At 43.0% G+C, this 14,974-nt stretch overlaps 1 protein-coding gene across 2 annotated transcripts in view; it reads left to right on the forward strand.

Annotated features, from left to right (window-relative positions):
* Positions 1 to 8,354: 8,354 nt before the first annotated feature.
* The window catches only part of MYB (MYB proto-oncogene, transcription factor), a 33,394-nt gene continuing 26,774 nt past the window's right edge, over positions 8,355 to 14,974 (forward strand). For both annotated transcript variants that reach the window (XM_045544410.1, XM_045544412.1), the window contains exons 1-3: positions 8,355 to 8,591; positions 12,803 to 12,920; positions 14,720 to 14,791. In XM_045544410.1, coding sequence (XP_045400366.1) covers positions 8,569 to 8,591; positions 12,803 to 12,920; positions 14,720 to 14,791 — 213 coding nt within the window. In that variant the 5' untranslated portion in view covers positions 8,355 to 8,568. The remainder of the gene's footprint in view (positions 8,592 to 12,802; positions 12,921 to 14,719; positions 14,792 to 14,974) is intronic.

A 14,974-nucleotide genomic window follows, 5' to 3' on the forward strand; every position in this document is an offset into this window, starting at 1 on the left:
ACGTTGATATAGTTTCCTTAGAGATTGTTTTCATTACAAAAAGTAAAATATTTTGCTTAACACTAATATTTAAACCAAATTAAGATAATTCTGGGAAGTGATATTTTTCATAAGCCAATTGACTACTTTTATTTTTCTTAGAACATTACTTTCACCGAAAAGTAAATCAGAATAAGTAATTTCTATAGATGTCAAAACTTTGTAGTATTGATATTACACACTAGAATTTATTGCTAGAAACTTTTTATTTCTAGCAATAAATTTAAATGGAAAGAGTAGAGTTATGATATACTTTGTCCTAACATGGTTAGCATTTAAAATTATGTAGTCCACTTGATGTGAGGGCCAAAGAAAAATAATAACTCCCTTAAAGCTGTCCCTTCTTCTTGTTCTGCTTGAGTTAAGAACTTCATTTTCTTGAACTCCTGACCTCAAACGATCCTCCCGCCTCAGCCTCCCAGAGTGCTAGGATTACAGGTGTGAGCCACCACGCCCAGCCGTGAACTTCATTTTCTTATGACTCTGAGCACAGATTTGATTTTTGTAAAAATGAGGAAAGACATTAGTGATTAGAACCAGTGATTAGAAAACATGCCAGTTATTACCAAATGATTTTCACGAAGGCAAAGAATACTTCTCATAGTTGCTGGAATTAAGCACTCATTCACATACTGATTTTATGACTAGTTTCAAAATGGATGGCTCCTTGAGGTAAATTCAATATTATATAAAGATATGTCAAAGTAAGCAAATAGATAAATATGCAATGACAGAACAGGAGTGGAATAAATAAGATCCAGAAAAATAGTACGTGAAACAACATGCTTTGAGAGAAAATAGTTTGAAAGTCCTATGGCCAAAAATACAGCAATCTATACAAATTTTAGAAATAAATCACTAGTACAAAGTTTAAAATTATGATGTTGCTGTAATTTGTAAGGTTATCAACCTTTACCTGTGGACAGAATTGAATCCATGGGAAGCACCCATAATTTGAGAAGAATTACAAGCACATGAAGACATAGGAATTAAAAGCTGAAGCCTATCATAGAATGGTAGGAAAGAACTCAAAATTTGGAATAAAAAACATGGGCTTACACAATCCCAGCTCTGCTATTTACTACCTGTGTGACCTTGGGCCAATTACTTTGCCTGTCTCAGCCTCGGTTACCCCACCTGGAAATAGGGACAATAATAAATAGGGTGGGGGACGTAGGCAGAAAGACACCAACTGCTGTGAAGATTAAATGAGGCAACATATGGCACAGCCTGTTGTAAATTCTAAAACCCAAATGTAAGACATTATTAAGTATCTTAAATAAAAAAGCAGTTCCAAATAGTTCCTCATCAATTGCCAGCAGCACAACAAAGATTTATGTGCACACTTGTGCTCAAGAGCCCGTTCCAGGAACTGAGTATGCAGAAAGGTAAAAGATATTATCCCTGCTCTCTGGCTTACAACCAAGACTCCAGATGAGATAAGGCACATTAAAAAAAAATAAATAGAGAGAGAGATAGCAAAAAGAGGTAACATAGGCTTTATATTCAATAAGAGGCAGGGAAAGTAGGCATGCACACAACTCACAGGTGGGAGAGATGATTGTGGATTAGAAAAATCTAAGGAGCCAAGCACAGTGGTTCACACCTGTAATCCCAGCTACTCCGGAGGCTGAGGTGAGAAGATTGCTTGAACCCAAGAGTTGGAGGCCAGCCTGGACAACATAGTGCGACCCGCATCTCTTAAAAAATGAGAAAAAAATTAGTTGGGTGCAGTGGCAAGTGTCTGCAGTGCCCGCTACTCAGGAGGCTGGGGTGGGAGGATCGCTTGAGCCCAGAAGTCAAGGTTACAGTGAGCTATGATGACAGCGCTGCACTCTAGCCTGAGTGACAGAGTGAGACCCCATCTATAAAAAAAGAAAAGAAAGGAAAAGAAAAAGAAAATGTAAGAAGGCTTCAGAAGGAAGATTAGGCTTCAACGGGGCCTGAAGGATGGGTGGCCCTTATGGAAGCAGCCAGAAGGAAGGAAGGCATTACAGGCAGAAGGCATGGTGTAAGCAAAGCCCTGGGATTGCCAATGGTCTTTTGGGGAGGAAACAGAGTGAAGAGAGCGGTAGAAGATAAGGTTGGAAGGCAGGTTGTGTTGTAAGGCAAAATGGCATTGGTCAGTGTGTCCCAGTTGGGCCTTGCAGGTAGAGCTGGCCCATTTTGATTGGTCAGTGCATAAGCCAATCCAGTTACTAAATGCTATCATCCCTGGGGGTGAGGTTGTGTAGGCACAGAGGCCAGAGCAAGCTCAAGGCAGGGAATGCCAAGTTAAGGAGTTCAGATCTTATCTTGTCTACAGTAGGGAGCCAGTTATGAGTTTTTAAACAGATGACTAAACTGCCAAAAGTGGTGATAATGAGATTGAGCAGTGGGATGTAGCATAGATGGGGGAGAAAGTGACCACAGGGTAGAAAACTAATTAGGAGGCTGTTATAGCAATTCAGGGTGAAGTAGTAATAGCCCAGAAGAATGTGGTGACAATATGAATAGAAAAGAGGCTCTGAATGTGCAAGAATCATCAAGCAAAAGGCCCAGTTCTTTCTGTCTGAAGGCCAGTGCCTACCACGGTGCCTGACACAGTAAATATATGTGTTTACCAATAATAAGGAACTGTGGAAACACTGTCACGGATACAAAGACAAAATGAGAGACCTAAGTATTTTAGGGAGAAACAGAATATTAAAGACTGGAAAAGCCTTTAAAGATCTCCAATGCAACCTTCATGGTTTGCAGGTTTGGAATATGAGGCTCACAGAAGTTGTGTTCTGCCTGTACATTTGATAAACTTGGCTTAGCCACCTTGTCATTTGTTATTCCTATGAGCCCTTAAATGTTATTAATCTTTTTTGTTGTTTTTGTTAGCATTTCTATTAATAAATGCTTTCTGTTTTGTTGACCGACTTTGGAAGCTGCTATTTTACATTTATAATGTGGGAGAAGTGGGGAGAAGGAGAAGGAATTGGCTAAGATCAGTTATGAGAATAGATGGGAGAAAAGTTACTTCTGTAAACTGGTTTTAAGGATTTTCCCCTAAAGCTTTAAAAAGATAGGGCTGTCACTTGGGGAAAAGTTAGTCATTCCATAAAACAGATTTTCTAAAGCAGAAAGAGGTAATAAGGCCATCATCTTCTACAGCAATGTTTTCCAAACTAGGGTTCATCGCCTATGAACAGGGCACAAAAACAAAGTTGCATCCTGGCCAGAATGTATCAATATTTAGAATAGAGTAGAATAAAATAGAATGTATCAGATTGCATGGTTGGTAGTAAGGAGTAAGTAGTGTTTTGTCAAACTTTTGTTTTTAGCTGTGTGTGTGTGTGTGTGTGTTTGTGTGTGTGTGTGGGTGTGGGTGTGTGTGGGTGTGTATATGTTGTGATAGGATCTAAGATGTGTTTCTTATAGTGAGTCACATACAAAAAATGTTTGAAAGCTACTGCTCAAAAAATGCTTTTCCTCAAAGTAAAGCCTTTCAAAATCAATTGACAAAATACAGAATTCTATTAAAAGAATTTAAAACATTTATTTATATATATCTAGAAAACTTTCTTTATTCCCCAACAGGTCTCTCCCTTTTAGTCTCAGGTGTGTCTTTTAACTTCTTAAATATTATCCAAATACTTTCCCTTGGTCATCTCTCTATATAAATGCATATTAGCAAATCTATGATATTGTGCAGTTATTGCCTTTATGCAAACAAACTTCTAAATATAGTAGTTATTTGATGTGATGTGGTGCTGGTAAATGTTTAACAATCAGTTTTCCAGGGGGGAAAAAACCCTTATTTGTAGCATTTGCCACTTCCTGTGGTGTAAATACTACAACCATAGCAAAATGCAAGCTACTAACATTACCTCACTAAATGTGAAATTGGAGAGAGATGCACAACAGCATACATTATATAGTATTTCCACTGTACAGATATAATAGACATAAGTAACCTCAAGTGCTTAGACAATAGGAAAATGTAGTAAGATAGGAAGTGATGAGTTTTGAATATTTATAATATAAATAAATATATTTTAAAATATATTTAATTGTAAGTTGATATAATTTACGTTTTAATAATGGCATGTCTAACAACTGGCTCACAACATTTGGCTCCAGCACACGAGTGACACAGCTTGACCTCTCTGGCAGGCTCTGATCCCACACTCTCACCCACCTGCTGAACAGCTCTTCCCGGATCTCTTCCATGAGAAACCACAAACTTAGCATACCAATATCTAAACACACTTTCCTCTTTGAATCTCCTAGAGTACACTTCTCTTCCCCTATTGACTTCCCTATTTCTATTAATGGTGCCTCCAATATCCACTCCATCAGTTGCTAAGTCTTGAAGGCTCTGCCTATGCAGTATTCGTCTGATCCGCCACCTCCTTTTCATTCCACTTAGGGTTACAGCCCTAGTCAGACAATTAACCGGTCTCTTCTCCTTCAGTCTCTTCTCACTCCAACCTATCTGTCAATACTGTTAGAGTAATCTTCCAAACACAGAGCTCTTATAATATAGCTTTTCTATTCAACACACACACACACTCACTCACTCTAATCTGGCCTTCAAAGTGCTCCGTGCTCCAGGTAATCTGGACAGTTCTTTCTTCCCTGTGCTGGGAACATGTCTTGTGATTCTGATGGTGAGCTTTTGCTCACACTGTTCCCTTCCTCTGGAATTCCCTTCCTTCTTCATTGGAAGACTCATAGCTTTTATTCAAGACTCAGTTCAAATGGCAATGAAAATATGTAGATTGGTTGTCATGGAAATATATAAGTTGATGGGAATCTGGAGAGTGAGCAAACCAGAAGTGCCAAATCCAGCAGTTATTTAAAGATAAGCATTTATTTGGTCACTATCTCTTATGGAGGCTCTATGAAACATATTGTACTAAGGCAGCACTTAGCTGATTGTTATTATTGAAAGGTTTGCTGGGAGCAGCATGAGGTTTATAAACCTATGGCTGTCAATTATACATGCTACAGCTGTTCTTCATTAACTGAAATGATCAAGAATTGTCTGTACTTTAACCATTTAGTGTTTACTATAATTATTTCCCTCTTAATGCCCTGAGTCAAATTGGGGTGAGGGAGTGGGCAGGTGGGTGGTACAGACATGAAGCCCCTGAACCCTGGGCTGTCACTACCATTGATATTCCTCATTCATCCTTGGTATATTGATCATAGATATGAAAGATCTGCCCCATGCTGAGGATATCCCAGGAGTTAGAAACAAAGAAGCTGGAATGTGTGTCTTTTATACATTTTTCTTCCTTCAGCCCTTCCCCAATTTTAGAGTAAAATAAAACGTCTCAGCGCTTGCTCTTTTGAGTGGGAGAATCATGATGATCAGCAAGTGAGCAAGTGTTTCCTTTTCTTTCAAGCTGAAGCTACAGTTTGGTAGTCAAGGAAATAAAGGAAGAAGGAATAGGCTGCCACAGCCCTCTGGTCACTGGCACCAACTTCCTCATGGAGTTAAAGTATTGGGGGTTTTGGAGAGTCTGAATCCTTAGCCCAGGGGAGGTGAAAAAGAACAAAGGAGAGGAAGGTGGGAAGGTGGTAAAGGTAAAAGTGTCTCAAACCCGCCTGCCTTACTCTGATACTGAGATTATCAACCAGCAGTCTGGAGACCTCTTCCATGAAAACAATTGTTACAGATGCAGATTCTTGCCCCCCCACCCCCCACCCACCTGCTAAATCACAGTCCCTAGGAGGACAGCCTGGAAATGTGTGTGTTTCATAGGTACACCCAGTGACTCTGATACACACTAAAGATGGAGGACCACTATTCTAGTGCTGGCCAACCATGGCCTGTAGGCTGGAGAGACTTTGAGCTAAAAATGGTTTTTACATTTTTAAAGAGAAAGAAAGAAAAGAAAGAAAGAAAGGAAGGGAGGCAGGAAAAGGAAAGAAACAAGAAAATACAATACAGTTCACAAAGCCTAAAACATTTATTATCTGGTCCTTTACAGAAAAGTTTTCTGACCCCTGACTGGTGCATTGCAAATAAAAGACCATATCTGAATTTAGCCCCAGCCCAGCCCTGCCATAGCTAAAATAACTTGATGTGGCAGATATTTAAAAAAAAAAAAAGTGATGAAATATGTAAAGTTGTCATCTAAAAAATGCATTTGTAGTAACTGTTAGTGGAGAGAAAAATGTATAAATATAATTATAGTAAACATTCTATGTCTTTAAAAATATAGTTTCATCCATACAAGAATTTTGATAACTCCATTTGATTCTATCCTTCCATATACTTGTCAGATGGCAACATATCACAAATTAGCCCAATAAAATTATTGCATGTATATTCTTTATTGGACTATGCATATCCCAAGCATATTATTGTCACACATGAGGGGAAAATGTAAAACTGTACTCCAAAATGTCTGGGGAATGAAGATATTATACATTGTTAAAACAATGCACAGGAAAATGATGCACAAAAGAAATAAAGGAAAATTGAACTTAATAGCGCTCTACTTAAAAGGAGTTTAAAAATCATAGAGTAGTTCCACCTCCTAAGAATCTTGGGAAAGAGGCTATGAACCTCACTTCACAAAGGGTTCAAATATTCACATTGTGTCTAAGAGGCTCAGCAATTGGGAATCATCCCAGTTAGATTCATAAAATAATCCTAAAGCCAGAAAGCAATTCCTTTAGGGATAGTTTCTAGATGTTTGTTCTAGATTTTTTAAAATTTGTTTATTTTTGATGTGGAGAAACGTTACTATAGAATCTAGAAATAAATATTGGCTTTCAAAACTATTAACTTGCAAGTGACTTGTCTTTCAGAATTGTGAACTAAAATAGCTCACAATAATTTTGTTTCAGCAGTATTTTTTTCGCAGGAAGAAATGTTCAAATCTTACTAGCAATTCACATTTTTGATAAAGATTTAAACTATATAACAATTTAAAGAAACAAAGTCTAACACACCAGATAGTCTTGAAACCTAGCATGCTTCACCATTTAATAAAATTATGACTCATTTTAGTAAGAACATGCTTTTTTAGTAAGAAATATGCTTTCTGAGCTAAGTATGAACTGCTGGGGCACATGGGACACCCACAAACCCAGTCAGCAGAAGACTCAACCTCCTAAAAGATTAAAGGAAAAATAAATTAGTGTGTACAGAGAATGAAAAAAAAAATCCCCAATGGTGCTAATCTATAAACGGAAGTAAAACTAAAACTCCCCTAAAATCCCCCCAATTATCAATCCTTATAAATTCAGCAGTTATCTTCACCCTTTACGTCGTCTCAAACCCCTAGTTAAACGAACACGAAAGTTTTAGCTGACTTTTATCTCGTAAAATAGAGCCTTCAAATTACACCAAACTCAGACACCGACCTCCATAACTGTTTAACTTCTAAAACCACGCATGCAAACGTGGGGTTTCCTGAGTTCTGCTAGGGGCGGGTTCTATCGGAACCCCGTGGATTCTTCTGCAGGTGTGCAATCCAGGGCGCGCGTGCTGTGCAGGGAGGCGGCAGAGGTGTGCGGTGGGCGCCGCCTGGGCGGGGCCGGGTGTGTGCCCGGGTGAGAGTGAAGGACATGTGACAATCCGACTGTGGCGTGTCGGCTGCAGGATCTCGGAGGGGAGTGAAAGCTCCGCCGGGGTGCCTCATTTGTAAGCCTCATTTGAGAGCCACAGCTCCAGTAGTATTTAAGTGTCCTTTGTCACCAAGTTAAATTAGGGATGTTCTTTAAGAAAGAAAGGAAGAAAAAAAAAAAAGACCTAGCCAGACATCCTATGCAAACATGCTCCCATCCCCTACTCCTCCACCCACTAATTCCCCCATCTCCAGAAAGCTGAGTTTTAAACCCTGCTGAAAAATCCAACCTTAGAAGCGGGAGTTTCCCCCACCCGGTGCCGCCCCCGCTACAGTGAGTCAGAGCCGGGCCGGCTCGGGTTCGGATGCCCCGGAGCACTCCGAGAGGGGGACCGTGGTGCGGCCGCCGGGAAAGAGGGGAGGCGGCGTTAGCCGGACTTGGCGCGGCCCGGCGCCGTCGCGGCCCGGGAGCGGGGTTTGCGCAGGAAAGGGCGCCGCCGCGGCCCCCGGCCGCCCCTCCCCGGCTCCGGGCTCGCCGCCCGCGCGCCGCCCGGGCCTCGAGACGCGCCAGGCGCAGCGCGGCGGCGCGGGAGCCGAGTGGGAGCGGCTGCCCGGTCGGCCCGGCAGCCCCGCGGGCGGCAGCCAGGGCGACCGCGGAGGCGGCGGGCAGGGCGCGTGCGCACTGCAGGGGCGCCAGATTTGGCGGGAGGGGGAGTGTCCAAAGCTCTTTGTTTGATGGCATCTCTGTTTACAGAGTTTACACTTTAATATCAACCTGTTTCCTCCTCCTCCTTCTCCTCCTCCTCCGTGACCTCCTCCTCCTCCTCCTCCTCTTTCTCCTGAGAAACTTCGCCCCGGCGGTGCGGAGCGCCGCTGCGCAGCCGGGGAGGGACGCAGGCAGGCGGCGGGCGGCGGGAGGCGGCAGCCGGTGCGGTCCCCGCGGCTCTCGGCGGAGCCCCGGGCCCGCCGCGCCATGGCCCGGAGACCCCGGCACAGGTAACGGGGAGCCGGGCGGGCGGCCGAGGGCGGGGGCGCGCGGGGCGCCGGGCGCCCGAGAGCAGGTGGGAATTCGTTCCCGGATCATCTGCGGGGCTGTCAGATCCTGCGAGGACCTGGAGCCCCTGCCTAGGCGGCAGCAGCCGCTTGAGAGACTGTTGAATGGAAGAGTCTATGCGGGAAACGTATCCGGACGTTGGGAAGCACGCCCTGCGGCTCATTTTGCAAGTTGCACGGGGATACATTTTTCTTTAGGGGGAAAAGAAGCAGCACGTTCCAGCCGGGGGCAGAGCGCTGCCCACCAGGGCCGGGAAGCCCACCAGGTGCCGGGCTTGACGCCGCGGGTGTCGGCGAGGGAGTCGCAGCGAAATTGCTGGAAGCATTGAGATATGTTTGGACTTGGAAGTGCAGAGCATATGGCAGATATAGGGAAAATGCCGGATTGTTTAGTAGCTGCAGGTAGTTCATTTAAATTTCATTCATTCTTTGTGGAGGCGAGGATGAGCGTCAGCTGACAGACGGCTGGAAAGGAGATTTTAGGGGAAGAAAGGGTCTCTACATTTGCAAATTGTTTTAAGCCCTGGTTTTGGAGGTTCGAACCCTTATTCTCTGAGAGGCTTTTATTCCTACTGCAAACATTGCACGCGCACCCACACGCGCCAGCACTGCACATGTCACCGCACTTGGGGAGGCTGGCCGGGATGATGGGTGAAGTCCCCTAACATTTTGGCTGGACGGATGGGAAGAGGGAGAGGAAGAGGGGAATACTCGTCTGAACTGTCATTGGCTGGCTCTTCAGCTTCCATCGGCCTCTGGACCTCCGGGACTGAACGCCGCGGGGCTCCCCGCGAGCGGCCGGTGCGGTAGCTAGCTGGGCGGCCGTCGCGGTCGCCACTCGGAGCAAAGGGACAGAGGCCGGCAGCAACCCAGGCCGCTGCTGCGCAACCGGGACGCGCTCCCCGCGGGCTCTTTCCTGGGCAAGAGGTCTAGGCGCCGCGCGCACACGTGGACGCGGCTGAGGTCGCCGCTCCTCCCCGCGCCCTGCTCCCGCCTCCTTAGGTCGCCGCGGCCGAGGCGAGGTGACCCGACGGGCCGTCGCAAAGGAGTTTTGGGAAAGAGTGGAGGCACAGCAAATCCCCCCGGTTTTCCTCGGGTTGTTTGGTTTTCTGGTACTTATTTGTTGTGGAACCGGCGGGCGCGGGTCCCCGCGGGGCGCTAGGAAGTCGCAAAGAGCGTGGGTGTGGACCCTGCAGCAGCACGCGCCCCCCAACCCAGGCGGGCTGGGCGCGGAGGAAAAGGGGCTCCTTGGAGAGCCCGGGGTCTGGCCGCACGGTGCGGGGTGCTGCTCCTTTAGAGGTTTCACCTTTCGCCTTTGGGACTTAGGAGAGCGGCAGGGGTCACCGGCTGTTTTGAGAGCAGAAGCTGGCAACAGGTGGAAGGGGTGCTGGGAGGAGGCGCGGCCGAGACTCCGCGCCCCGAGGTCTCGGCTGCCCCCGCGGGGCGGGGCCCGCAGGTTGCCCGCGGCTCCCAGGTAGCCCGGAGGGGAGGAGGCCGGGAGGGGCGGGAGCCTTGAACTCGTCTCAGGGGGAAGAGAAACCCGGCTGCGGGCTTGAAGCCGTTTCTTGCAGGGCGAGCGTCAACTGGGCAGGGATTATTAACCAGGTCAGCGAAATGAGTCTGAACCCCTTTTCTAGAATCACAGTAGCGGCCACAAGGCACTTCCTCCCGCTCCCCTCCCTCTTCCCAGCCCCCAACACCTCTTTTCTTTTTCGTTTCTTTGCACGGTTTGTTTCCTTGACAGAATGTAATATTCATAGTTGTACTCCTGTAACCACATCGGGTCTAGCAGGTGGGGAGTCGAGTGCATCAAGCCTGAAGTCAGCCTTTGAAAGTCCTCTGACTGTTAGGTCTGAGATCTTGTCAGAGCAGATAAAGGAAAAGTTATTTCAAGTCCCTAGTAGAAATTAATCATGCTACTGAGGCGGCCCGGACGACTTAGAGCAAGGAAATCGCATGCAAAGCCCAAAGGCGAGCCCCACGCCAGGCCTGCTGGTAGACCCAGGAGCTGGCGCGAGAGCAGCCCTGGCCTCGCCCTGCTGCCTCTGGCCCCTTCAGGACCGGCAGACGTCACACGCCAGCTTTCCCCGGGACCGTGGTTTTGCACACGTCCGCCCCTGTGCTTAACTTTGAAGAGGCACGGAAGACGGGTCGTCCTTTATTATTGCTGGAAAGTACTTTAGAAATAGAATCCAAGCCCTTACGTATAGGCGAGGAACTAGGGTTCTGAGAGAGAGGAAGTGATTTGTCCGAGTCACCTGGCGAGGTGGAGGCAGAACTGGGACTGGCACCTCTGCCTCCGGAACCCTGGTCCTGTTCGATTCCTGTTCTCTCTCACCTGACGTCGGCTGCCCCCTGCGGGCGGCTGAATTTGTTGCTTGTACCCGGGATGTTCAACTGTTGCCAAGACTGCTCAGCTACTAGTTTGAAAAATGCCGTCCTCGGTTCTGAAAATGTGACCAGCCAAACCTAAAAAGTTAATTGGAGTAAAATCTATGACTGCGCTTTCAGATTCCTCTGGCTTTGTTGGTGTCCCTCGTATTTCACAAGGGGCTGCTTCATTTGGGGGCTTTAACATGCTGACTTATAGCTCTGGGCTTATAGTATTTTTTTCTTTTTCTTTTGGTTTATCATACTGTGTTTTATGTTAAAGGGAAACTATAGTAATTATTATTGACCAGAAGTTGTGTAGTACCTCCTGTCCATGGTGTGAAACAGAAGTAGGCTATTGTTTCAAAGTATAGACACTAACTGAAAAAAAATGATTACAGATTAATTATGAATATAGTTTAGTAGGTTTTTTTTTTTTTTTTTGGTGGTGGTGGTATTTTAAGTTTGGATCATATCAAGTCACCATACAGCCCGGACCATCAGATTGTTGCTGAAAATAATAGTTTTAAATTATAAAAACCTCTAATTCAGGATTTTTGTAAGCACTTTTGCTTGACTTGCAGGGTGTGGTAATATACACTTGTGAATTAGTTTTGGGAGACAAAATCTAGTGTGAATATAAATTTTATTTATAAAAATCATAACTTGCATTATGATATTGCTTTATATCATTATTTGTATTGGTCTCAGTTTTATGGATTTCTCAGTATTACAATGATAAACTTTAGTGAAGTTTCTAAGGGGGTACTTTTTCTACCTTAGGTTTTATAAAAAATTATAATTGAAAGTAAACTCTGTCTTTAAAATTATTCTCATCTAATTAGTATATGATTAATAAACATTAAGGATAGAGTTACTTCAAAAGTCATCCACATTCTTAGGTTTGATCCACTAAGTAAAAGAAAAAAGCTCTTTTGAAAACAGTAATATATTCTTTTTAAACCCATAGATTTCTTTTGGGGAAATCCTTCAGTTTTGAACATTTTATAATATTTCAAACACCATTCAGTCAGAGACAGAAAAAACAAGAGTAAGATTCTATCGAGTAGCCTCATTTTTCACTTAGTTACTCTGGAAACTGAGAATTGTAAACATGGCCCCAAATTGGACCCACCAGGCCTGGAGTTTTGAGTAGTTTGATGTTAATGTTATTTACAAAACTGTGTGATCACTTGATGGTCTTATCCTCAGATTTTAAAATCCTTTCCTCTTTGGTTCTCCTAATCTTCTAATCTTTCAGGGATGACTATAATTATGTTATTGGGTATATTGTTGATTTTTTTTCTTTTAATAAAACACCAGCCCCATTGAAATCACATAATTGAATTGTTTATTGTGTTTGGGAAATATTATTTAATATGACATATGCCTAAGATTTTGAGTGTGTACTTATATGAAGGACATGGGCTCTTGTTCCTTTTCTTGTTCTTAACATTGAGTTTTAAACTTAAATCTTCATTGGTTGGAAGCTTGCCAAATGTGTAACTTGTCCCTGGTCTAACAGTAACAGCAGGTTTAAACATGCAGGGCAATAGGAAAGTGCCAGGTCCTTTGCTGTATCTGTGGATACCAATAACAGTAGAACCAGTTTACAATCCTAGAGCAACAGAATGCAGAAAACAATCTTGTTGTGCAAGTTTTCAAAGTTTTATCTTCGTAACCTTTGAAAAGATTGTTGAGGAGTTTTTGTGTAAGTTTTGTAACCCAATAGTAGTCGAAATCCTCTTGTTTCAGCCCACATCTGCCCATTCTTATTTCTGCAGCATATACAGCAGTGATGAGGATGATGAAGACTTTGAGATGTGTGACCATGACTATGATGGGCTGCTTCCCAAGTCTGGAAAGCGTCACTTGGGGAAAACTAGGTGGACCCGGGAAGAGGTAACTAATCACCTTTACTAAAACATGGAAAAAAAGTAGTGTGTATAGTTTATGAAAAACAAAATTTCAGCTAAACTGCAAGTGCTCAACCTTGTCAGCAGGCTCCTTAAGATCTTAGCCTAGCCTGCCTGTGCTCCCCTCTGACCACTCCCCCACATGGACACTGTACCATTCCTTTCCAAACCATTTGTTAGTTCTTTGAATGTCCTCTCCTCACTTTAGGTTTCCTCTGTGTTTCGCTCTGCCTACTGAGTTCTCATCCTTTTACATCCCCATTTCTTACTACTTCTTCCTTACCTATGAAGACATCAACTGTTCTGTGCGGCTATCCCTGGCTTCCCTGGATAGGGATGGATACATCCTCCTGTGGCCCCAAGTATGGGTGCATGTTCTGTCTTGTCATTGTTATGACATATGTATACCCTACCCCTAGTAGACTGCAAGGCTCTTGAGGTCAGGCCTCCATGTCTGTTCATCTTTGTGTTTCCTGAACCCAAAATTGCTTGACACAAAGTATGGTATCAATAAATGCTCCCCTGAATAAGTGAATGAATTGCTATTTCCAAAAAGAAAACAAAGAATAAAGCAAACACTCATAGAACTCATTGTTATAATGTATTCATTCAATATTCTTGATATGACATTTCACAGAGCCATATACCTGAAGGTGTGTCCTGAAAGCATCCAATAATGGATGGAGATATATCTGCTTCCCTTTCTTTTTCCACTAGTTTATCAAAAGCTTGATCTTTGTAGGAATGGAAAAATACTTCAGAAGCAAAATTATTAATGTGAGAAAAAGTTTCTTTTTCTTTAATGTTCTCAAACAGTTTTGCAAATGATGTTAGAGGATTTCATGTTAGAACAAATGACATTAACTCTTCTTTGGTTTCACTACATTCTGCCTCATTTACACTAGAGCCACTGTGGACAGGCAGGCAGGATTCCCAGGGAGGCCCATAGAAGATGCATATTTTACCAATTGAGATTGTGCACTTGGATGATCCTTAGAACATAGAAGTTCTGTTAATAGTGGTTTCCTAATTCCTGTGTCTGTATTGTACCACGGACCCGCATCGTGTGTGAATGTTACCTTTGCAGAGACATAGAAGGAACACATTCATAAAGACACCTGTGAACTGGTAGGAGTGTGCACAGTATGTGAACCAATTGCCCACAAATATTTAGTGTCTTCTGTGTTCTAATACATTTGGTTTCATTTAAATTGTGAATATATTGATACGAAAAAGAAATGATTTTCTTACATTATACAAATCTTGAAGTTTAATTTAAAAAGTGACCTTCCATTTTCGTCTCATAAGAAAGAGGTTGAACTGACTGGAAATATTGTTTATTATTCAAGATCTTATCTATTGCCATAGTTAAATGTCTACTGAATCTAAAATTTGAATTCATTTTTTTCCCTATAAAGTAAAGCAGTGACCATATATTAAATATTCAATATGTGCCAAGCATGATGCTAAATGTTTTGCATAATTAGCTCATGTAATCTTCAAATAACCCTGTTGATAGTAGCATTTCCATTTTATAAATGACAAAACTAAGGTCCAGAAACACAATTGATTAATAACCAAGTTCAGATGCAAACTCTGGTTTGACTCTATATAAATCTGTGCTCCCAAACCAGTATATTATATTAATATCTGCTGTGTTTGGATACTTTTCAGAGAATTTTTTCCCTATATTGTGTTATTGGATTGCTTTCCTTGTTCATTCTAACTTGAACATAGTTATACAGTAAATGACTGATATCCTAGGATTGCCTTTAAATGTCTTAGGATGAAAAACTAAAGAAGCTGGTGGAACAGAATGGAACAGATGACTGGAAAGTTATTGCCAATTATCTCCCGGTAAGTTAATGATAATTTTTTATTTTGTAAAAGGAAAGTTCCTCCCAAAGATTTATATAAAATACTTTAGGAGAAGTTATTAAGATATTACATATTTGCTCACATGTAAGACATAGGGGGAGAGATGTTTCATTTGTAACTTGTATTTTATAATGTATACAGTTAGGGTTTCTAAATAGATTA

Source organism: Lemur catta, chromosome 2 (genome assembly GCF_020740605.2).
Source record: "Lemur catta isolate mLemCat1 chromosome 2, mLemCat1.pri, whole genome shotgun sequence".
Taxonomy (NCBI): domain Eukaryota; kingdom Metazoa; phylum Chordata; class Mammalia; order Primates; family Lemuridae; genus Lemur; species Lemur catta.